Here is a 25,178-nt window from a genome sequence, read left to right as displayed (position 1 = left end):
ATGTTTTTCTACTAACATTTGGGACATGGTATTCATTGTTGCTGAGCAGCCTCCTCCCTCAAGACAATCATCTCAACAAAACGCCTCAGGTACAACTTATCTCACTTCTGTTGCCAGGTTAAGAGCACAAGCCCTTTAGATCATGGGAGTTTGGAGGCCAGGTTAACAGGATCCACTGTAACAAGTCAAATCCGCGGAGGCCCCACTCGCAACGCAAAGGATCTGCTGCCAATTAAACTGGTGCTAGACAGGTGTCCACAGGTCAGAACGTTTTTGGGCAGCACAAGGTGAACCTTCCCTGGCTGCTTGTTGTGAATATTCAACGTGATGGCATTGTGATTACTATGTTCTGCTTCTGAAGCAATGCTAAATCATATGAAACCACAGGTGAATTACATATTTTATTTTACTGACATTCTGTGCATATTAGTTTGCTTTACACACACATAATGGCTTACTGTAGGTTATTGCATTCAACCAATGTAAAATAATGACAATGTTTGAAAATCATTACATTAAATATGTTTTCAAATTTTGAAACAGGTGATACTTTATACTCCTACTATTGTAAGCAAACCTCATGGTAAGATGAACCCCCCCCCCATATGGATTTCTTGTGTATTCTTTTGTCACATAAAGCTACAAAAACAGCAGAGTATTAATCCACTACTGAAAACAGTCCCTAGACAAAGTGTACCATTGCCAACATTTGGTAAAAACTACAACACACGACTGTTTTTCTAAACCGCCACCTAAACAGAAAGAAGCCTGAACATGATATTTATTAACACATTTAAAAACACATAAGAAGGATTACTTTTATTGGAATTCAGGCAAAATCACACCATACAACACTAGGAGGATTTCTCTGAGCATCACTCTCATACAAAACTAGTAAGAAAACACATTTCATGGCTTGCCAACGTGGGATCTGATGAAACACTGCAATCTATTTAAGCCTGGAGCAAAGGAGCGACTTCAAAATGAACCTCCAGCTTTGGATAATGGATGACTTGATAATTTAAATGTCTGCTTTAATAGGGTTATAACAGTCCATAGTTACGTTGGGTGTCCCTGAATACTTTTTCTAAGGGGAACCCAGACAGATAACATATTCTCTGTTTTGTATCTTTGAACAAGCTCAGGTCGTGTTTACCTCTCCTACCTTTTAAAAAGGCAACTGCCTTATTCTTGCATATTTTATTCATTTTTCCTTTTTATTGTTCTCCCCTTGAGGAGCTTGTCAGATGTGGCAATTCTTCACAAAGTTACCTCAGGGCCCACATCTCTGGGTGTTATTGGTGCTCTGCAAGGTCCTACGTTGCTCTGGGACTGTGCCTAAAAGAGCTGCGCTCACCTCTGATAAGCAATTAGCATTCTAAAGGCTGTTTTTTTTCTCTCACATTCAAATTATTATTTGTAAAAAGCAGCAATCATGCACTCACTTTGGCCATATTCACCATTGCTGTGATGAACACAAATAATTCCCATTGATGTTACAGCTTCAGCCTGTGGGACATTGACAGATTCATTATAATTTTATTCATTTTTTTAAGTAAACATCAAAACAGCCAACGCACCCAGCTAATGCGTGTGTCTGACGTGTGCGGTCCACACACAGACACATCACTATGAATTCAACAGAACGCATGTGGCTTTTCTAATTACATGGGCTCTCCCTCCTGCTGCCAGAGAAGCTCATTTGGGCATTGAGGGGAACGCGTGTGCTAAAAAGTAAAGGAGGATGAGCCTTAATGAGGGGAGTCAGTGAAACGTGTCTGATGGTGACGTTTCTTCCTGGAGCTGGAGGGCTTTCAATGAAAAGCAGGCCTCAACTGCAGACCCCGCTCCACTGCCCAGCCCTCTCATCCTCAGATAACCGGGCATGACGCAGCACAACAAGCAGCCCGTACTCAGGAGGCAATTAAGGCTCTGATATGCTTACACACCCGGAAACACTTGCTTGGCTGCAGGCAGAGGGGAAGAAGGCCGGGGCAGTGGGGAAGTTCACTGGTGGTGTGGTGGTGATATTTGTTTGTCAGCAGGAACAGAGAAAACAGCGGTCCAAAATTAGCTGCCTTGCTAGTTTAATGCAACATCCAACACTTCCTCTGACTTCAAAACATATATATTACTACAGAAAACAGATGGAGCTTCGACGCACAAGACAAAAGCAGTATTGAGGGAGCAAGCCAAACGGGATGCTATTAAGCTGAAGCTGGCACAGAGTCAGAGTAGCTCTTTAACACCAGCAGCATGGCTGCCAAGCCTTAATACGATCTGTTAGTGAAGAGGGTCCTGGGACCGCAGTGAGCTCAGGGTGTTTGTAGTTAGACAGAACAGCGTTAGGCCTGTCTTTAAGCCAGGGCCAGACTAAGAAATGGCTATTTCAGAGGATTGGTGACAGGCTGGTGCTGCACCGTATGTCTTATAAATGAGTATCTCCCCTGCATCCCACACCATTATTTCTAAGCTACCCTCTGGCAGCAGGTCCCATGCTACTATTCTCTGGGCAGGTGGAGCTGCACAGATCACACTTTGTTTTTAACCTGAGGAGACTCATTTGAGTCTGTAGAAGCACTGGTTAGATTCATTCCTGCTTTTTCCATTTGTGCTGAATTTGACTGCTCGGGCTGCAGAAACAAGGACCTTGTTGACAAAGTTACCTTAGGAAAGCTGTGGATTATTCCAAGTTAGGTTTTTTGTTATTGCTCCATTTATATGCCCTATTGATTACGATGCCATTATAAATAACGTGGAATTGAAAATTTCAAAACATAACGACATTGCCTGGGCAACTGGGCACAAGCAAACGGCTCTAGGTAGGTCATGAAAAATCAAATTTAGCCCAATTAGCTTTCTCTTTTTTTGAAGCTAAAAGCAAAGGTCATTGCTAGTACCAATTACTTGTAGCACAAGGAAACTGGAAGCGTGCACATCTAAAATCTTTTTTTTATCCTAACGCTCTCTGTTTTATTCTGCTTTCTTGTTTATGTGAATCTTCATACCTGTGCTGCACTCGAGAATTCTTGTTTCTTCATCATTCCTCTACCCCCAAGGAGCCACAGTTAATGATGAAGATCTGAGCAATTACTCAACCATTGTTTCCATATTGGAGACAACCAATAGCTACATAATGAAATGAAATGAAACCAATGCTTTTCTGCAAGTGATTCATCCACGAGTCGACCCACAGAAACAATTCTGATAATTAAGTCATTACATTGGCAGCAAACATTTTCTGGCTTCTCTGTTGTGAGTTTTCTGTCATTTTGAAACTATCTCGCTATTTAGACTGCTATTTGGGTACCACAAGCAATCTCACAGAGTCTCTGGGAAATTGTGATTCCATTTACTGAATAAAGAATTGATAGAATAATCTAGAGAGAAATAAAAAAGATAATTGTTAGTTGTGACTCTTTATGGCTAACACGCATGTATGATCGCAAATTGGTCCTCCCAAGTCCAGAGTATTCATTTTTACATTTTCTCATGTGCACCTGTGTTTTCTGACCAGTTAAACTAGAACATGTCATTTTTTTGACCCCTCGTTTAACAGCCCGGCTTGTGCCTCTAAAAGCCTGTGGTTTGTGTGATAATGGCACAATGGTAAATGTGACCATTAGATGGCAGCTAGGGTTAGGTCACCTTCACAGGCTGAGAGCTGGGCTTGTTGTCCTCCATCAGCTGAAGAATCCCTTTCGCTGCTGTGGCACTGTTGCCCATTATTTGTGGCTTTGGGTGACCTGTGGCTACTGTGTCATTTTCACACCACAGGGCTAATTGCACCAAATGGTGATAGATTTTGAGGGAAAAGATGAGATAGGCATTTCATGCTGACCGCCTGGTGCCAAGCATTAGCTGCAATTTAGTTTACTGCTGCAGAGCTTCTACAGGAGCTGATGCATTTAGACATTTACAATGGGCCTGTGGTGATATAACTAATAATGGAGACTGTAATGCATTCCTTCACCAGTTTTCTTCTGGTAGCAAGTTGCAAAGGCACATTGCTGATAGCTACGAGTTTTTACTTCCTGTGAAACAGTTTTCTTTTTTTCTGCCCCTTGCTGTAGCTGGCTGCACCTTTGATGAGGACTCGGACCCTGGGCTGTGCGAATATCGACAGGGCCAAGAAGATGACTTTGACTGGCAGCTGATCAGGACCTACAACTGGCCACACCCAACTCCGGATCTTTTGCGAGGTAGGCTTCTGCAGGTGTCAGAGTTAAAGTCATTGACAGCAACACAATTTCCACAAGTCTGTTCACACATTCAGGCGGTGATTTAAAAACATGAACATACTCGTCTTCCCTCACACAGTTCCTCCTTTGTTCATGACTAGGCCAACAAACAAACTAAAAACAAAAGAAACATCCTTTTATGCAGTACTTCTCCCAACATGACAGAGAAACGTTTCGTGGACCTTTGGACAATGCAAAAATTCAGGTCTTACAACCGCTGGTGTGTACAGGCAGATTGTTGCAGCAAGCCAAACCTGTTGCAGTCTTCTTATTGACACATGTTGTGTGTTTTAACAGAATTGTAAAACTGAATCTAACATTTACCGCAGTACAGTGGCATAAATCCAGCTTTAGACTGACCCCAAAAACTCCATTGACAGGCAGGAGTGTAGTTGTGTTAGTGTCTCTGTGTCACTGATCACAATTTTATTGCACACCTGCCGCAGTGGAGCAGCTCAGTCCAGACCAGTTATAGAGCGTGCTCACACTGGGTAGCTCTCATGTGTGAAAAGCAGCAGCTGGAAAAGAACATCTGCTCTACACCGAGTACTTTGAGCTCTTCTAAAAAAGAATTGTATTATTTCTGCTGCAAATATACAGCATACCAATTTTTAAGTGAGCAACGGGCAGAGGAAAGCAGCAGGATGTTTTTGTATACAAGGTTTGAGGTTGGTAGAATTCATTTAGACATCATTGGCTTGGCTTTTTACTACTTAAGGGAAGTGTATTTGTCTGTAGATCCTCTCTAAAGCAATAAGCAATTCAAAGTAGTTCAGCAGAGACAGAAAAGGCTGAAAAGCTGAAAATTGTGTATAAGAAACAAGAAAGAGAAAAGTGTAACTGACTATAATTAACGGACTAACAATAATATAACAGATAAGAACACAAGTTTACATTTCAACCCAGTTTATAACAGCTGAGTGAGATAGGACACAGTAGGCAGATCTGTCCCAGACCACTGGAGATGTTTCTTAATGCACTTCAGAAGTGTATTTAAGTCCTAAATGGCTTCATAAACCAACAGAAGTATTCTTAAAATTAACAAGCCTAACCCGCTGGAGGTTCCTTTCTGTCATTTTAATGGCAGCTGTCTCCAAAGCCTGGAAGTGCTGACAGTCCATTGCTGGCTTTACTTACTGCCTTACAGCCACAGCGAGCCATGCAGCTTAATAATGCTTTAAACATTTTTTTCTTTTTTGCTTCAGTTTTGCTTCCCAGTTAAACCCTACCTTACGGCAACTTGTTGGTGCAGAAGACCTGCTGATCACAAGGTTTCGTTGAGCGAGGTGGCTTTTTGTTTTACACTTAAATTACTAATAGCTCAGTGTTATAGTTATGAAAAAATCCTCAGGACATTGGTTGCTTTTTCTTGTAACTGACAATTTTTTGAAGAAAAACTACAAAGCAGATGCAGGTGGTAAGACACAGATGACTTAAACTGCTGATTCAGGGACCAGCCTGTGAACTATTCCTCCAGACCACTTAAAAAATCAGAAAAAATTCGGGTTCTTTGGAGGTAAGGGTATATAAGGGTTCTAATGCAGTGTGGTGTCACATAATAGATCTAATGCGATTGGGTAAAATGGTTAAACAATGTGTTTTAGACACATTCTACATAGTATGTTATCAAAAGTAAAGTCTCATAACTTTTTTAGATTCTATCTTTTTTCTGTTAGAAGCTTTTTCATTTGGATCTTTTGAATCTATGACAAACCCAAACTCTGCCCCTAAACCCGACCCCAGAGGTGCACTGATGTTAAGAGGTAAAATTATTGCTCATCAGTAGGAATGATAATCTGCAGTTCCTTGCAACACTACGTTATATATATCCCAAAGGCTGCTGAGGTAATTAATGAGTATTTGAACCAAGTAGGTGAAAAGCTGCAGGTGATCCCTGCAGGTCCTCCAGCTTCCACTGCCAGTCTCTTATTCACCATTAGCTTCGTCGCTGAAAGATTTCTGGCTTCAGCATGGACGTGCGCTCCTCTGGCCTCTCATTAGTCTTATTTTTGGCACACCTCTGTGCCATAAGCCTTGAGAAAAATGTTTTTCTGTGCTGTACACAACCACAAAAAATGTGAAACCATCAAAGTAAAGTGAATCACGGTTGGAAGAATATAGTATATACTAACGAAAAAGGAAATGCTATGAAGGAAATGGCTATAAGTACAGCACCCACATTTAAAACTCCAATCTCATGGAAAAGCATCAATCAACCTACTTAGCTTTGCAGTCTCGTTCTTGATACTTGAGTTATTTATTTTGCAAAACCCAATGTGAGCCTTGTGAGGCTCACATTGGGAGGCATTTACCATCTAGCCCAGATACCAAGTTATAAACAGTACTGTTGTTGTGCAAAAACACACAATGCAGAATAACCCACCATTCAGCTATAAAGCTGGCTTGCCACTGCTTTTATGTGCTGTGTTATTTTCCAGATGGTTCATTATACTCTGTGGATGTTCACACTAAAATAATGACATATTTAATGAAAACAAATTTCCCACGAATTAGTTTGAGGCATTCTGTCTTGTGGAGGGGAACTTCAGGTCCAAAACTCAAATCTTAATCCATTTCGGAGCAATCCTGACAGGATAACTCAATGGTTTCTCAACTGGGGAGGTTGTGAAGAAAAGGGAGCTACACTGATGTTGCTGCTAGTTTTATGACAGATATTTCAAATGTTTTGCCAAAAACAACCACAAGATTTTGCAAGTAAATGTAGTTCTAGAACTGAATAAACAAAATATATATTTTAATGTGTATTTGTCTACAATGTTTATTACTTCAAAGTTATGTTATGTGGCAAATATTGCCAAATATTTTGTATTTACAAACTTTTCAAGCTGTCAGTTTGGTATAAAACAGGTTGCAAAGCTCACATCAAATAGCTAAATCTTCAGCTGCCAAATATCTGGCAGCTGGAGATTTAGCTATTTGATGTGTACGAGGCTTATATCAGAAAGATTTCTGATATAGTACAGTACTGCAGTACTGCATATCAGAAATAATGTTAGAAACCTTATATGACATCTTATGGCTTAAGTCCTCTGAAAAACTTAATATGCCCTTAGTGCTTCATGAGGAAATGTGATGGTAAGTAGCAGCCAGGTGCTTCTAATTTTGTCCACTCGATTAACTGATCATCTGCAAGTGCAACCACCCGATAAAACCAGAGCTTCTTTCTGGTAGTTTTCTGGTCTGGAACATTCAGGTGTGTTAACAAAATGTCACAGTCTTCCTATAAGTGGACTTCATGTCAAAGTCATCCAAAGGTCAGACTGTGCAATGAGAGTCAAACATAGGAGAAATTGCAAAAAGCCCAAGAGCCACATCTCAGAATAAACATCCAATGCAATTACAAGAGAACTGAACAAATACTGCTTATTTGGAAGGTTTGCCAGGACAAAGTTATTTCCTCTAAAAAGAACAGCATGACAGGATGAACAAACCACAACACTTTTGGAAACATTTCCTTTGGACTGATTGGACATAAGTGGAGAAATAGTCCTAATGCACAGCACCACATTTAGCAACAACACCTCATACGAACCTCAACACCTCACAAACACCTTATACCAACTGTCAAGCATGGCAGTCCAACAAGGGCAAAAGGAAAAAATAATTAGATTAACATGGTTATCCATGGTCAGAGTTTGATTGAAATGCAGCAGAAACAACAAGTAAACCAGTAGCAGCAGTTGATTTAAATAATAAGCCGCAAACCTTTGATGCTGTTAAGCAGAAAAGCAGAATTTGTGCTTGGCCATGCCGCTGCAAACGATATTCAGATCGGCTGCTGCAAATGATAACTCGGGGATCAGTGACCTTCATCACCTTCTGTGAGCTGTATGGCAAATAGTGTGTTTTGACTGCCTTATACGCACAGTGCACTACCTAGTTTTGCAAGTCAGTTAGGAAGGCATTTGATTTTACTGTATGCCATTCAAATGTGCTGTGAGGAATAGGGACCCAATGAATTCTTGTATTCTCGCTTCTTTCACACCTTTATTGAAAGCTATTCACTTTTGAATGAAATACCCAAAATGCCCCTTGGTGTGAAGAATAGAGGTTCTTAGATATGCTGCAGAACATTAAATGAGCATTTCTGACTGTGGCTCTAAATTCAAACTGATTTTCACAAGGTTTTTGTCATTTAGATTGAATGCAGGAAAGGTATATAGCTTTTTAAAGCTGCAGTAATGAATATTTTTTATTAAACAATAGGACAAATGACTGTTTGTAATGTGAGCAAGGTTGCGCTCACACAGAAAACTATCGCCCACTCTTCTTCTTCACTTGATTTAGGTGAAATAATTTCAGCTTATTAAGCTTACTGTTTTGGTAAATGTACAGTTTGGTTCAGTGTTGTAGGTCTTATTCGCCCTGTTTTCAGTAGCAGGCAGGTGTTTCCAAACAAAAACACTAGAAGTTACAATGTCTTCATGTATGTACCAGGTCTAATTTATAAGCCTCACACATATTGAAATGCATATACACTCACCCCTAAAATGCAAGTAAAATATTTACTTACATTTAATCCAATACATTTAAACTGGAGCCTATCCCAGCTGTCTTAGGGCGAGAGGCAGCGTACTGCCGCAGGGCTACTTACATGTAATATTAAAGGTATTTTTTTAAGATGATTTAATAGAAAAAAAGGACGCTCATAATGTACTTATAAACATACATAGCATAGTGTGTAATTACGTCTTCCGACAAATTAATGCCTTTTTGTGAACTAGAATTAATCCATGAAAAATACATAGGAGTGGGCACCAGTTTATTGAACCCCTCTGTTGCCCTGACAAATTTTATTGACGTGACTAGGAAGAATGTCTCACCTCCAACTAATCATGTTTCACAAATGTGGCCGGTCTTTAGCAACAAACATCTTCAGACTGCTGACTAAACAAGAACTGCTGCTGGTTTTCAGTTATGTCGGGTGATGTTAGACTTGAGTCCCGAACCTAACATTAAGATCACGCTTTCCCTGTGATAAAGATTCCAACAATTTAGATCCACTTCAATGATGGATCAGTCACTCTGGCTAACAGCAGCTAACAAAAAAGAAAAAAGGCAACGCTGAATCTTACTAATGAAAGGTTCAGGATATCCTCAACGACTCACCTTACCGAGGTAAACAGTGACTGACAGTCTACCTAGAGAGTGACAAACTGCAGGGCAAATCCAGTCCAGAATAACTTTGCTGTCTGAGTACAACTACTAAAGTTGAATTTGAGTTTTTGAAGGGACACAAAGGAAAAACGAAAAAAAAAAACCCCACAAGATATTGAATTGACACATATGTGTTTGTTGTTCCTGATTCGTTGCTTGTGTTGATATTATTTAAATGTTTTAAAATATAGAGGATATAAAAAAATTTATTTTCAGATCAAACAAATTAAAAACAATTGAATGTTCTTGCTCTTTCTTGCCTGACTAAAACTTCAGCTAACTGCAATCTGCACTGACATCTTACGCACTGTATATTTAGTAAAAAGATTTTGGAAAAATCTTTCCTTAGAATACCTTAGAAGAGTGGGCACGACCAAAATGTTTCCAGATAATCAACCAAGGTGTACATTAAAATTTATATTCGATTTTTAACGGATTTGTGAAGCGCTTATTTATTGGGATGCCTTTGTATCCAGAACAGACAATTTAAGTGTTTCTGGACTCTTCGACCACATAAACGAGCTTCTTAAATTGACTTTCAGAGCAATTTCCTCCCACAGCATTTTATGCTTTTTGGTTTCCCTTTCTTTTGATAATATTTTGCTATCTATAGATAAATTTTGTGAGACAACAACAGTCCAGACAATACTTACTACAAGCAAGTGGAAGCCAGCAAATAGTTCCCATGGAAACTGTAGAATATTACCATTAATGCTGCTCTATGTACGATGCTATAAAAAGTATTTGTCCACTTTCTTATATTTTTTCATATTTGTCACGCTTAAATGTTTCATTAGTCAAAGACAGCATGTATTAAGGGTAAACAGCTATCCAAAAAAATTCTAAATTTCACTGGCACCAAGAGAAAAAGTAATCGTAATCATCTCCCTTGATGAATCATGAAATTATTGTGGTTAACAACAACTTTTGGAAAGCTGATTACAGATTCACTAGCCATACTGAGGCCTGATTACTGCCTCAGACCTGTTGAATTAAGAAATGACTTGACTAGAACCTAAGGACAAAGTGAAGTGAGCTAAAATATCTTAAAAAGCAAAACATGCCACAATCTAAAGAGACTCCAGAACAGATGAAAATCAAAGTCATTCTCTTCTAAAAGGTTACAAAGCCATTTCTAAGGCTTTGGGACTCTAGCAAACCACACTGAGAGTCATTAATCACCGAACAATGTATGTACCTTCCCAGGAGTGGCCATCCTACCAAAATTACACCACGAGCAAATCAACGACTCATCCTGGAGTTCACAAAAAACCCAGAGAAACGTCTAAAGAACTGCAGGCTTGACTTGCCAGTGTTCATGATTTAGCAATTAGAAAGGGACTGGGCAAAAATGGCATCCATGGGAGAGTTCTAAGGTGAAAGTTACCAATGACCCAAAAGAACAAAAGGCTCGCCTCACATTTGCCAACAGAGAACTTGTTGAGGTTTTATTTATTATTAGTTTTGGAGCATTTTTAGCTTCATTACATTGTGGAGCGGTGAACATAGGCAGGAAGTAGAGGGCTGCAGGTCACTGAGCTAAAGTGGCACCTAGAGTTTGTTGATCTCTAGGACTTTTAATGAAATAGTTTGCTGACAGGTTGATAAAGAAAAGAGAGCAAAGATGCACCAAAATATCCTTTAACCGAAATTTACTGGAACTTTTTCTAATTGTGGTTAGTTTTTCCCCAGTGCTCTCTTCCATTCTACAGCTGGTGGAGCTCAATTAACGTCATCCATACACAGCTACAGGGAACCAAATGTGTTACATAAAGCTAGCAGTTATTTTTTCCTGGTGGCTGAATGATTCACGCCAAAAGGACTGAAACTGCTCATATGGAACATAATGTGTTTTTGAACATAGTCTGTAATTTCTTGTTTTACCTCTGTTTTATGAAGGCAATTTTCTCTCTGACGTATAGAAAAATAAGTCGCTCTAAACCTCTTTAATGACTATTATGCAGTGTAGCAATCAGAATCTCAAAAAGAAGCTTTTTAAGGACTAACATGTAACAAGTTACACAGGCCTAATGAACAGAACACTCTGTGTTAAAGTTGCGCCTTACCCTGAAACCAAAAGGTACACGTTTTACTTTGAAGGCAAGCGGTCTCTGTTTTCAGTGTGTGCTGAAATTTTCCACTGTCTTTTAGTGAGTCATTGGTAACAAGCTCCAGCAACTACAATGCATTTTCCCCTTGTGACTGGTGACTACCAGGCCTTCATGATTGGAGCTTTAGAGGTTGACTACACAGTGACTATCAGCAACCTCCAGCAAAAACTCACAAGCCTTCGGTGTTTAACAACAGTTGCCAACCAGTCTCTAGGCCTGTGCTACAGGGGCCTAAGGAAAAAAAACTTAGTGTTTTGGGAAACAACAATTAAAAAAAAATATTATGCCTCCTAAATATTTATATATAATTATTTTATTGCTATTTTCTTGAATAGTTATTTTTGTTATTACCGCTATTTTTGTGCATTTACAAAACAAAAACACTAAAAATAGCCACCAAATCATTCATTCTATCTTTCTGCAGTGACAAATAAATAATCTTAATCTTACTCTGGGATTTTTCACCCTTAGAATAAAAAGAAAAAACGTTATAGAGATAACCTTTTGTCTCATTTTTATTTATATTGCACCAAATCACAACAGTCACCTCAACTATTTAATGTTTAAGCTATTTAAGCAAGATCACCCTAGAAGCTGAGTTATTGCGCAGTGATCACCTTGCAGAAAAACTAATCATTCTCGCCAGTATTGAGACAGGTCTGAAGGAATGCTTGGACTGACAGACAAGGCCAGTTGATTGCTCACTAGGTTTCCTCAGTGATTTATGCAAAACAATCTGATTAACCTGCTGCAATCATCAACCTACTGACAGTTTGTTTCCCCACATTCAGTCTCTTGTTGCTTCTATTGCTCAAGTTTGTCACATGTCAGCCCAGGTGGCCGGGGCTCTTATCTCTCTTCACATATATGTTCATTTAAGGGGGACTTATCTTTTGGAACTCGTAGTAAAAGCACACATGTAAGAGGAAAACTTGTGGTGCCTGTTATGCTGCTGACTTAAAGTGGTTGGTTGTTGGCGATTTGTGAAAGGAGCTGGCAGACGTCCGGGATTTAATAATTCATTTGCTGTTGTCAAGTGCTTGTTCCGGTGTTCTGGGCATACCTCCCCTGGGCCAGAATGGGTATGTTAACGAACTCCCTGGGATTGGAGGAGTCTAGCATGGGTCATTGCTGATTACACTTCCTGGTGTTCCTCAGGGGGCAGCAGCGTCACAAAACTCGCTTTTCATCTTCCTTTGACCCATTAGAGAAGGTCGATTTCAGACGGGATGAGGACATGCTCGAATGAGTTGAATGTTCCTCTGCTAGATAAGAGATGAAGAGTTGATATAAAGCTGTGTGAGATCCTGTTAGAGGACCCTGCTGTGAGCCCACTTCTGGAGGTCATGCATAAAAAAATGCACTGCGTTAAGGACTGTTGCCTTACAATGTAGAATAGCAGTAACCAAGCAAATAATGTTATTTTTGAGAGTGTAGCAGACATAGCCAACAGCCAACAACTCTACAGCAACCCTATGATGCTGTCGCGTCAATGTACTTCAAAATACCTGCGGAATGGTATTGAAACAGTTAAGGCAAAAGGGCATCCAACACAGACCTAGCGAGTATGCCCAAAAAAGTGGCTGTTGAGTTCATATATGTAATATAAATTTGTTTTCTTGCCTTGCCTCTGTTCAGTCACTTGTTTGTTATCTGGTAGAAAGTGATACAGTGAGTTAATGTATTCCTGGAACAAAAGTTCAATGTGAATTATATTTCAAAGGAACACTTCATTTTTAAATGCTGCATACTAATCAAAAATAGCCTTTCCAGCACAAGCCCTTGTAATCGCAACCAGAGTAAGTGGTGCAGTGTAAGTACATTTACTCACAACCTCCATACTGTAGTGTTCCAGGTCTCACTTGTCATACTGGTACTTGGTCATAACAGAAGAAAGCAAAGTTAAATATCATACTTTTGAAGTTCTGTTCTTAACTTTACTGTCAGTTCAGGATTTAACATATATTCTTCTTAAAGCTCCTGCGGCAGGTTGGTGACCTGTCTGGGTTGTACCCTGCCCCTCGTCCTATGACAGCTGGGATTGGATAAACTTATTTGAATGAGCAGAAGAAAACGGACAGCTAAAATTTTTCTTTACTTTACTTATTGCACAATTTCTTTTGAAATTATTGAATTACGGCATAATGCATCTAATGATGATTCTTTTGATACTTAAAGGCAACCTAATATGCTAATTTCCACTAGAATAGCTTTGCATGATATACTTATGTTATTAACCTATATATATTACTAGCCCATTCTGCAGGCCCTGTGTTCATCCTCTTAGCTTTTCCCTCCCTGAAAGCCCACATTCTTCTGACTGGTTGCCCCTTTCCTGTTTACCACTGACACAAACTAGTGCTTGTCAGAATCACCTCTTTCTCTTGCAGTTACTTCACTGCACCCCTTTCTACTTTGATAAATCATCCATTAGTTAAACAAACAAACAAACAAAAAACTGCTAAGTAGGTTTTATGAAGCCTCATTGGGCTACAATTAATTTTAATCACTCTTACACACATAGAAACAGATTGCAAGAGTGTGTAAACTTCTGAAGAAACAGCCTAGCTACATTATACATGTAGATTATCTTGAGTAAAACACTAAACAAACATTTCAGTGATGCTTGTGGCTCTGAGTCCTTAACAATGCCTTTTATAGATGCAGCAGTACCTTTTTAGCATACCTTGTTGGCCAAAAATTGAACTCCCACACTTCTTGTGTTTTCTTGTTTAGGAAAACCAAATAAATGTAACTTTCCTTTACAATCAACCCCGGTAATGTGCACAGCAAACAGAGAAGATACTGTTTGAGTGTTTAAAACAGTCTGAGCCCTGAGCTTTAGGATCACTCTGCACGCTCATTATTTGAAACTATGGCATTGTTGAATATGAACATACACCAGTCCCAGTACATGTATGACAGAAAGTGAGGGAGCATTTACTTTAACTTGCATTTTAATAGCAATAACCACTTTTATTTGACACATATTATTAATGCAGAACATTTTATTAATGTATTTTTACCACTGCAACATCGGCATCACCAGCACTAGCAGCCATTAAAACCACCAATCAACAACCATTCCAAAGAGAAACATTTCTAAGGAAAGTTTCCCATATAATATCTTATAAAATATATAAAATAATTTAATTAAGCTCAATGAAAATAAAAGTTAGAATACATAGAGCTACATTCCTGCATTAGCCTTCATCAGCCTTTTTTTTTTTTTAACAAAGCATCATTATGTGACACAGGAAGTGGAATAGATTTGCTGTCAAGCTGGCTGTCAGGCAGTCTGCTAAAATAAAAACATGTTTGTCTGGGTTGTGTTGTGGGTTTTGGCTGTTGTTTTGATGCATCAGTAGAAAACCATCTGCCTGTCAAACCCTCTGGTCCATTCTGAAGCCCAGGGTAATTATGCACAGTTATAGCATTTGTCAAGACACCTTGTGTGATAACCCTGCAGATAGACATTTTACCTTGAATTTTTCCAAGGGCTTTAAATTCTCTCAGAGATGTTAAAGAGACTGCAATTGAGACAACAACTTAGTTTATTGGGCACCAGCAGCTCAATAGTATTGATTTGTGCCCACCAGCCAGTAGAATACCAATGACATGAAACATTGCAGCTAAAAAGGAACACGTTACGCCCTTCAGCTTTGTGGTTTTTTTCAGGATGGTGTTTCTTCTGAACCTTCCAGCATCATTGTAATGCAGGAAATGAGATCCCAAGACTCAGTGTTGGAACTATGTAGAAAAGGGGATGTGATTGGTGTGTATGAGAGAGTTTCTGCTGTTGTTTATATAATAAGGTGACATCTGCAGTTTAAATTTAGTTTAACTCTTATACAAAATGCTTAAATGTTCTTTATGTTGTCAAAATAAGTTTGAGTGGCTGTGTGCCTCCTTTGAGACCTGGCAACACAACCAGAGATGCGAGAGTTAAAAATGCTGTGTGAGGTATAAATGCCAGTTGTTCTACAGGTAACCGGAAGATATTTCTTGGTCAAGAGTAAAGTGGACTCCTTTTTGAGCCATAAACCAGGGTAATCCACACAGCTGGACGTGAAACCTTTTGTTACCTACCTTTTCCTTTTTCATGGTTCTAATGGTTCTAATGTAGCAGAGAAATTGTTCAAAATTGTTCATTGGAATCCTTATATTTAATATAAAATATCCATCTATAGTAACTGGTACAGCTACGGGTGCTGACCCCATTAGTAATTACTTGATTTTTGTGCTTCATCTGTATCGTGCAGCATCTGGAGTGTGTTTTTGAAATGACAAGCTTTTGTCAGGTAATTTAATTACAGTTTAATGAACCACACCAAGTTGGCAGCTAGTCTGTTTTTCATAACAGTACACTTAATTACCTCATCTCATTGGGACAGTCTTCTTGTGCTTGAAGAAGTACAGCCACACCTGTAAATCAAAGTCAGACACGCCCCACTGTGCTACATAATTTTTGTAACAGAGACCAGTCTGAAAAATGAGGGTTATCACCTAGACTTCAAGAACACATTAATTGAGTGTTGGCAGTTTGACACATACTGTTGTTCAGTAGTTACAGCTTTCAAAATAAATATGAAAGAGGACATGTTTATATATTTTTTATTTGCATCAACTTTGAAATGCTTCTGGAAACACACAAGTGTTGAGCAGAGTAAACCTTGTCACAGTAAATGGGGGCCGTAAAAGCACAGGCGTCTATTCTGAGAATGCATCTGATTTTAGATTCCTTAAAACCCCAGCCTTTTTAGGCAGATGTAAAACAGTCGCTCAGTTAGAAGCAACCTCGATGCAGGATATATCATGTTTGAGAATATGAATGCCTTTGCAAAACATAGTCCATTATGAAGACAACTTGGGAAAAATCAAGTAAAACTAAGCAGACTTCTGTGGCTCTTCTGATTTGAAACCCTCCTCTTAGGGCTTTTCCTCCCTCTGCCCTCTTCCCTATCTCCGCTCTGCCGGGTTTTCTTCTGGCTCTGCTTGCTTTGATGATCCAGTGTGCAAAGTAGTAACACTAACTAGGGGAGGCGGAATGACTCTTTGCATTTAAATGGAGCATTAACAGAAAGCAGTTTCTCTTGATCCTGTTACTTATTTGAATTTATCTGCATTTGTCAGAGTCTGACAAATGATGCTGTGGAGGTACAGTAATGGTTCTACCAATCAGATATAAGTTACTCAGACATTAGCAACTGAAAAACTGTTATTACCGGCTTCTGTTGCCATACTGTAAAATCTAATTAGTTCCCAGAACTAAGCAGAGTTTACTAAAGATGGCTAAGTTAGGACAGCTTATTCATTTTGAGTATGAATTCTTTCTGAAGTGGAACTGAATCAAATTAATTATCTTTGTTATCTTATGAATATGGAAAGCTACACTGTTGGTTAAGATAATCTGCAAGATTCTTGGTTTCTGGAGTTTCTTTGGGACTTGGCCATAATTGGTCATTGATATTTGTGTCATAACATCCGTGAAGTTTTTGTACTAGTGATAGTCAAAACCCATTTCATGCTTCTTTGGAAGATAATTTCATCAAAGAATATTTTAAGCTCTGCTTCTAAAAAAATGTGGTGGTTACATCAGATTTTGCCTCTTATGAATTAGTGTCACGCTCTGCTGCATATTTTCTGAGGAACACATTTCTGATTATTCAGCATAGAACTCTTGACCTTTTTAGCCTCCTTTGAATAGTTACACTTTGCACTTGTTGCTCGCTCTGAGGTTCTAAATCCGCTTCTTTTGATCACACTCAATCTTGCGTGTCTCTATCATTGATGAGAGAGACGGGGACCCATAAATATGACAAACAAACCATAGACAGAGTTGAGAAATGAAAGTAGGAGGAAAAAGGGTGATGGGTGGTGGGGTGGATAGACTCAGTCAAGAAACACGGTAAGATTTTTCTAAGTGGAACTTTTTACCGGTTACTCGGTCTTATCCTCTTGTGGTACATCAAATGAGAAAGGCTCAGGACAAACAGTGAAATTGCACTTTGTGGTAGAAGAACACTGAAGATAACAAACCCCTCTAAAAGCCTTGTCGTCTGTCCCTAAGCCACCGGTCCTGTGCACTACATCATGTCATCAAGTGGTAAAGGAATTTTTAGACTTGTGAATCAGTGGCATGATTCGAGAAATTATGTTGATGGCGCTTTTTGATTGTCTTATTATGCGCCTAGACAGAGATGTGATTAGGCTGCTTCCATCTGATTCAACATTGTTTATTTAAAGCTGACCACCATAATCGGCTGATTCTGACCCAGGTTTTTCCAGTGGCACATGCCGTAACACAACTATCCTTTGAAGTGATTAATATGTGTGGCAAAAATGTAATGATTATTTGCAGTTGAATCATTCTTTCCAAAAGTGCCCATCTTTGGTAAATTCATATACCAAATGAGATTCATTCTGCTAAATTCCACAGAGTCACACTGCAGCTGTATATGTTAGATAGTTTGGTCTTGACAATGACAGCTACTGACTGTGTGCTGAGCAAATTATTTCTTTTTTTTGTCCTCCCTCCATAGAACACCATGCCGTGTTCAATCTCAGGCATGGGTTAGCATTTTAAATTAAGGTGTCTATTTTGTCCTCACATATACAGGCGATTACTTTATCTCAGCAGCAGGTACGATAATAACTCTGTTGCTCTGTAATTATCATAACTGTAGTGATAGGCCTGTAAATAGACGCCAGTGTGAAACTGGTCACAACATTAGAACATCCCTTTTTGCTCCAATGGCTTGGCCATTATTTTGTTAGTGTGAAGACAATTTGAAGTGGGATGTCAGCCCTCTCTCATTTGTCTCTGTGTTCAGATGGACCTCACGTGTTAGATTAGAGCAGGTATGTTATTTCAGAAAGCTGTTATAGTGCAACATGGTGACATACATAGCCAGTGTACAGGAAATGGCTTTTTTCGGAATAAATATATACATTGATAGAATTTATAGCTTAACCAAAAACAGATTTTCTCATTTCATTTTCCAGAAAATCATGTGATTCACTGGTAATATTAAGATCCATCTATGCAGTCATTTCTTTTTCATCCATCTGATTCATCTGTTGCAAGGGGTTAGAGCCTATCCCAGCTGTCACAAATATTAAGATGATGATTCGTATTCTAATAAACAGTAGCACTATATGCAGTTTGCAACTCTCAAGCTTCAGGTGTGTGACACGTGCATTTACCTTCAGTTAGTTTAATATTGTCTTTATACCAAACACAACACAAAATTTTGCCTTGCATACAGTAGCTTTAGACACCCACTTGCTATTTTGCCATTTTGACAAGGAGGAAGCAGCTGCTGGATTTACAATACAAATATTCTTAGTACTTCCACAACCATCCGGTCTTTAAGTGATGACCTGATAAAACCTGCTTCCGGGTCCAAACTACGCGGCGTTTAATAAGGCTGTTGTCTTTTTAACATGTTTTAATGCATAATATCTTGTTCCATTTAATCTGAACAAGTCCCTAAAAAAGGCAGTGATCACTGTCCTCTCTCGTTTTTTATTTAAACTGAGCTTTAAAACATTGTTAGTTTAAATTCATCCTCCAGGTTCACTGTGCTAATGTGTTTAAATTATGCTAACCATAGCTGTGTAGCTAGCGACCACGTAGCACATCATTAAATACCAGCTAGGCCAACTTCAATAATCCTACAATTGTCATTACTGTTTAGTTTTCCTGTCTTATGTCAGAAGTGATAGCAAAGCTGCATGTTTTAATTTTTTTCAGAAATTCCTCAGTCAGAACATGGTATATTATGTTTAGGTGGAAACTAGCAAGCTAACTCCCTGCTAACTTCTAACTGCCTGCATGTTAAACTTAATTGTTACATCTAGTAGAGCAGCCACACACTTTAATAAAACATTAAAGATTAAATTTAGACAGTTTGTAACTCTCAGTGATGCCACAGTGTTCCTTTGACTTTGGGACTTGAAGCGGAGTTCGGACACAGAAACGGCTAATGACGCTTTAGGGTTCCCTAAAGTGTACCCAAAATGATATTAGTGTACTCCACATAACAGTGGCAGCTTCATTAATTTTTCATTATCTATCATTTATTTATACACATAATCAAGTTTTGCCAGGACAATAAAGTACAAACATGCATCTCTCTACCTTAAACAAAGGAGCTGTCATACACATTCATGTCATGTCACATTAAATGTTTTGTCACACGATAGCCATCCTTAAGTTGTTTTATTTTGGTTTGTTAGCCTACTACCCTGATGAAATATGGCATAATTTTACACTTTTTAAACATAAACAAGCAAAAGTTTAATATTTTAATATTTAATTTAATTTAATATTTTTCCTGAAATTGTTGTCTTTTTTCTGTTTTGCTAATGATTAGGTCTGTTAAATATAATAAGTTCACATTACTGCACAGTAAACAAGCTAATATGGAGAGAGTTAGCAATTGTATAACTTAAGATGTACAAAAAGAATTTTTTAGACATGCTATTAATGACTTAGTTCAAAGTAAAACAGTCTCTTGACACTTAGATAATGCCTATAATCATAGAAAGTTTTCCATGACCAAAAGACCTCCAAAATGGTAATCAGTGTCCTTGTGTCCTTAGCAAAATTTTTTGTTTTTTATTCTTTTGCTTCACTTTTTATGCCTTCAAATATGGCTCGTGAGTCCTATATGCTAACAAGGAGGTCATTGGCTGTGCCCTGTCTGAGCTCTCTGCAGTTTATGAAAGGCATTTAAAGTGGATTTGCATTATTTATTAGCCTGTGCCTATGCCCTTCAATGTTTGCTTGAGCTTTTAATACCTGGCATTAACAGCACGTTGCAGTGCAAGCAACTCTTCCTACAAACAGATCCCACTTCTTCAAATCAGCCTCTTTTCTCTATTACTACCACTGGTTATTATATGGCTGCTCATACTCCCTGCTGTCGTCTTTCTCTGACTGCTTTATCTCTGTTCTTGCACTTCCGTTCACGCACTGCCACATACACCCACAGATGCATGTAAGCTACCACTGACTGTTTGTAGTTGCTTTCATTATTTAACTAATGTAAACAGCCAAGAGAGTCACACATGAAAGATCCTGAAAACAGCAGCTGAAAAAAATTTGAAGCTAGATATGTATGTCAATCCAAAAATACAAACTACGTAGGCTTGTTGTTGAACTAAATTCCAGGTGGAGGAGGTTGATGCTCACCAGATATTTTTCCACATCCTGCAGCATTCTAGGTTTATTTATGGCAACAATGTTCTGAAGCTAAGAGTACAGTATACATACAAATGGATCCCTATGTGGCATAAATCAGGAGCTTTGAGTACTCAGGCTTTTGCACAGCGTATTCTTTCTCAGGTTAAGCTGCTAATTTGCAAACATTTTCATATCCTGACCACCCATATCCCTGTATACCTGAACTGATACATTAATTCATATTTCACCTTTGATATATTATTTACACAGGCTATTAAAAAAAGACATTATAGTGTGTTGTTTTCACAACACACTATAATGTCTATAATGGATAAGGGTAGTTCTGAAAGAAAGAATGGGTCATTTGCATAATTTGACTTAAACTATTTGACATTTTGCCATTCATGATTACATTTTACTTTTATTCTCTGTGGAAAATCATCAAAATGAAACAATGCACATTTTCATTTTGTACAGTTATAATTATAGTAATTATCCCATTTAAATTGTAAGACTTGTTGCTGTACCATATATTAATATTTGTGTATGTAGTTTAGCATTATTTTTGTTTTCTTACAATGCAATGAGAATGGCTCTATTATTATTATTTTTCATAATTTTGAAAAGGTGCTGCTATGGGTCAAAGTACTGATAATTCTAATACATTTATTTATGCAAGACAGTTCACAAAGCAAGTGCAACTTAATCTGCTTTACAGTAGAAGAGAAAATATTTCAAGAGAACATTACTAAAATTAGAAGAAGAAAAAAAAGATAAAACACTAATATATTTATTCCTAATTATTTCTTCCCTTATCCCAGCTTTTATCATCTCTTTTGGGTCTTTTGGTGTTGCTGAATTGTCCAGGTCATGACGTTTTTATGAGAATCTACCCGATTAGTAATTTGGCAATTTGTGAAGTGTTTTTTTTTTCTCTTTTTCTGGTTGCTTTATTGTGTTTGTTTTTTTTTCCAGATTACTGATGGTCTCCTCCTCCTCATATTGAGAGTTTTTATAAACAGTCTAGAAATCTGAACTTCTGTCAGATATTTGATTAAAAAGCCAAAAATCATGAAACTTATTATTTTCCAAATATTTCTGGACTTAACTTAATCTTATTTGCAAAGGTCTGATTTTTCAACATTTCCTTTTTTCCTCCCACTGCCTTTTTAGCCCTCCCTTTCCTCTCATCCTTCAGGTGCTGGCAGGCTATCTTTAGGAAATATTTCCATATCCCCTCACTGCTAACGTCTTGCCATCAGTGTAATTGATGCATTATATATTATACGTTCCACAGTTAGCATGAGTCATTTACATATAATGGGTTGATAACTGATGTAATAATGAAAGCCCAGAGCCGCGTGCAGGAAAGATGAGGCTCCCAGGACTAATGACCATTTAAATAATGCACAATAAGTGATATTTTCCAGCCAGATCAAAACCTCAGGAGCTCTGTAGCTTGCAAAAAGAAAACACACAGGAAATGCACAGCTCCACTGAACTCCAGAACAAAGTCAAAATCTTTCAGAGAACTTTGCCAACTCTGTAACTCCTGTAACTAGCGCCTGCTGAGACCACAGGGTCTGGCCTGTGGTCCAAAAGGACCTGACACATTTAAAACTAGCAAAACTTTTGAGGAACTTTTTTTGAGTAAATGTTTAAGCCTCTAATGGAAGTTAACTGCATCGTAAACTCAATCAACCAACATTTTATTAGTAGAAAGTACAAGTAAAATTTGTAATTGGATGACTGATGTAAGCCCTCAAATGTGATTATGGTATTTGTGGCCCACATCAGCTGCCACATGTATTTTGTACTCTGCCAGTTTATATTTTAGGCTACAACAACAATGAGCTCTAAAATAATTATGTTTTTTTCCATAGCAGGTTTTCGAATTCAATAAGGTTGCCAGCTTCTTCCAAAGCTGCAGTGTCTCATGCTCAGTCGCCCACTGTTCATCTCACACTGTGTGTTTTTCTCTAACAGAAATTAAATCAGACAAAACAAATACCTTTGCCAAAGCACTATGGCATTTAATGTACTGTAAAAGTCATGTTTTAGCACCAATAGCATGATTTTTATTGCATTGCACTTGGGCTCAGACTACATATCTGCAGGGTGGGAGTGTGTGTGATTTAATGTTGACACTGTCTGGTAATTAAACAGATAAGCGTCTTTATTTTGAGTTTTGTTAACTCTGATTCAGTCTGCTCAGCTATTCCCACGGCTACCGCTAGCCTATCAGCTATTACACAGCAGGGCTTTATTCACCTAAGCCTCTAATTTCCTCTGACACTCACTTAGGGTATTCTGTGTTCCTACCATGTCACTGACTAAGGTTCCATGAGTGCTATCTCATTTAGATGCTTTGTGTGACACTGTGGGAGCTTCCCCCTCCTCTTTGCATTCTCCTGATCCTCAAACTCTGATATTCATATCTGCCTGTGCTGCCTCCACAGAAATTCAGACCTATCCAATAAATGGGTGTTTTGTGTGTTTCTGTCTCTTCTGGCTCGGTTCACAGTGGGGACTGTTCCACGAAAAACACTTTGATTCATACAGTCTTTGTGGGAATGCACTGTGTATGAGAGGACCAACTCATTTCAGGCGTGGCGATCATAGCAGATCAGCGTGAGCGCTCTTCACATTAGCTTTTGTTCAGATTCAAAATAGGTATCTAGCAGAATAATGCAAGGAGCCACACTGGTCAGAACGATGAACTTCTGACCCCCACTAACTCTGGCATTCTGTTTCTAAAAAGTTTTGAAAAAGTTGAAAAAGTCATTTCATTTGTATGGAATGTGAATGTGTTTCTTATTTTCTGTATGTGGTTCTTTCACTCAGGAGTTGTCACTAAGAACGAATTGCTATGAGAGCAGATTCTGCTGCAAAAGGGTGATACATCCCCATTTTTGGGGGGCCTTTCAGGGAGCAACGTCAGACCAGTAACAGTGTCAATATCGATAACTACAAGATCTGTACAGCCTAGTATTGGTATTAAGAAAACTCCACATATACCGGACAAGCAATGATTTGTCATTCATTAGTTAACCTACTCCTTTATTTTTTATTTTCTCTTTTCCAGGCTGCATAGTCTAGAAATAGTTGCACTATATATTCTGTTAACCAAGCTTATACTTAGGTTGGTAAATGGACTGGTTCTTATATAGTGCTTTTCTACTCTGTCTGAGCACTCAAAGCGCTTTACACAACTTGCTCATTCACCCAAGAAAGTGCTTCCTATCTAACATTTAGACACACATTCATACTCTGATGGATGCATCAGAGAGCAACATGGAATTAGTATCTTACCAAAGGATACTTGGCATGCAAACTGGACCAGACTGGGATCGAACCATCAACCTTCCGGTTAGTAAGTGACCTGATGTTGGAACACAGCCATCATACCATAGTGCAAAAAAACCTGGGTATGTAAATTAGATCAAATGGAGACAGTTTGGTGATGGTATTATCTTTTATATTGTACAATGTACTATTCTTCAAGGTATAATGCACTTTGAGTACTCAAATATAGTATAAAGGTGCTATGTAACTATGAGTCTATTTACTATTTAGCATTTTGACACATTAGATCAGCTTAAAGCTACAAAGGTACACTTGATTTTTTTGTGTTCATTTCAGTGTGGATTTCATGCCAGCAGTCAATGCCGAGCTTGTCTAAATGGCATTACACTGTACTGGGGCAAGCTAAAATTTTTATTCTTTTATACCAAAACCCTCTGGAGCGCCACCTTCCCAACAGATATTACATGTACTGTACAGCCATTACACCATACCACCAAAATGTTGGAAGGATTTTTGAAGGTAAATAATCAGCTCGTCAGCAGTTTAATTACTCTGGAGTAATTAAATATAATTAAATATGAAATTAAATATGAAATTAAATAATTAAATATTCTTTTTCTTTTCATCTTTTGCATTTTTATTTGAAACAGCAATGAGATAAAAGTTTGTAATTGAGGCTGCATGTTTTCTTCAGTGTTGGCCTTTTAGATGAAGCTCATAATTTTTGGTTTGGCTGCCATGGCACAAGAAATGTTATCCTGTTAAGACAAGTATATTCAGCAAATGTTTGCATTTCATTTCAGAAATAATAACTCAGAAAGTTATAACCTTGCTGATTGACAAACAACAAAAAACCATTGTAGTGGTAAAGGCCAGATTCGTAATGCCTGTAACATTTGTTCCCTGCAGTCCTGCTTTCTCATAGCAAATTGTGTGCGATTAATCTCACACACATAGTAATTCCCACTACTCCATGTCCTTTCAGCTCATGTGTTGCATATTGGTTACCCTGTGGTTGCCTGACTCTCTTAATTCTTGGCTGAGGCTCTCGGCTCTCTTTTGCCGCAGGTTGTTGCTGCCTTTGCTGTGACTGTCTTTTCCCTCCAAGCCCAAAGTGCTAGATAGAATACAGCTTGACACAGAGTGATACGG

The 25,178-nt window shown here is 38.4% G+C and overlaps 1 protein-coding gene across 7 annotated transcripts in view; it reads left to right on the top strand.

Annotated features, from left to right (window-relative positions):
* LOC102308225 (receptor-type tyrosine-protein phosphatase U) overlaps positions 1–25,178 on the top strand; it is a 259,704-nt gene that overhangs the window by 82,115 nt on the left and 152,411 nt on the right. For all 7 annotated transcript variants that reach the window (XM_042228047.1, XM_042228046.1, XM_005941005.3 and 4 more), the window contains exon 2: positions 4,074–4,202. In XM_042228047.1, the coding sequence (XP_042083981.1) occupies positions 4,074–4,202 (129 nt within the window). The remainder of the gene's footprint in view (positions 1–4,073; positions 4,203–25,178) is intronic.

This window comes from Haplochromis burtoni, unplaced genomic scaffold (genome assembly GCF_018398535.1).
Source record: "Haplochromis burtoni strain Fernald_Lab_line unplaced genomic scaffold, NCSU_Asbu1 Contig_299, whole genome shotgun sequence".
In the NCBI taxonomy this organism is placed as follows: domain Eukaryota; kingdom Metazoa; phylum Chordata; class Actinopteri; order Cichliformes; family Cichlidae; genus Haplochromis; species Haplochromis burtoni.
This window is presented reverse-complemented; position numbering and strand designations above follow the sequence as displayed.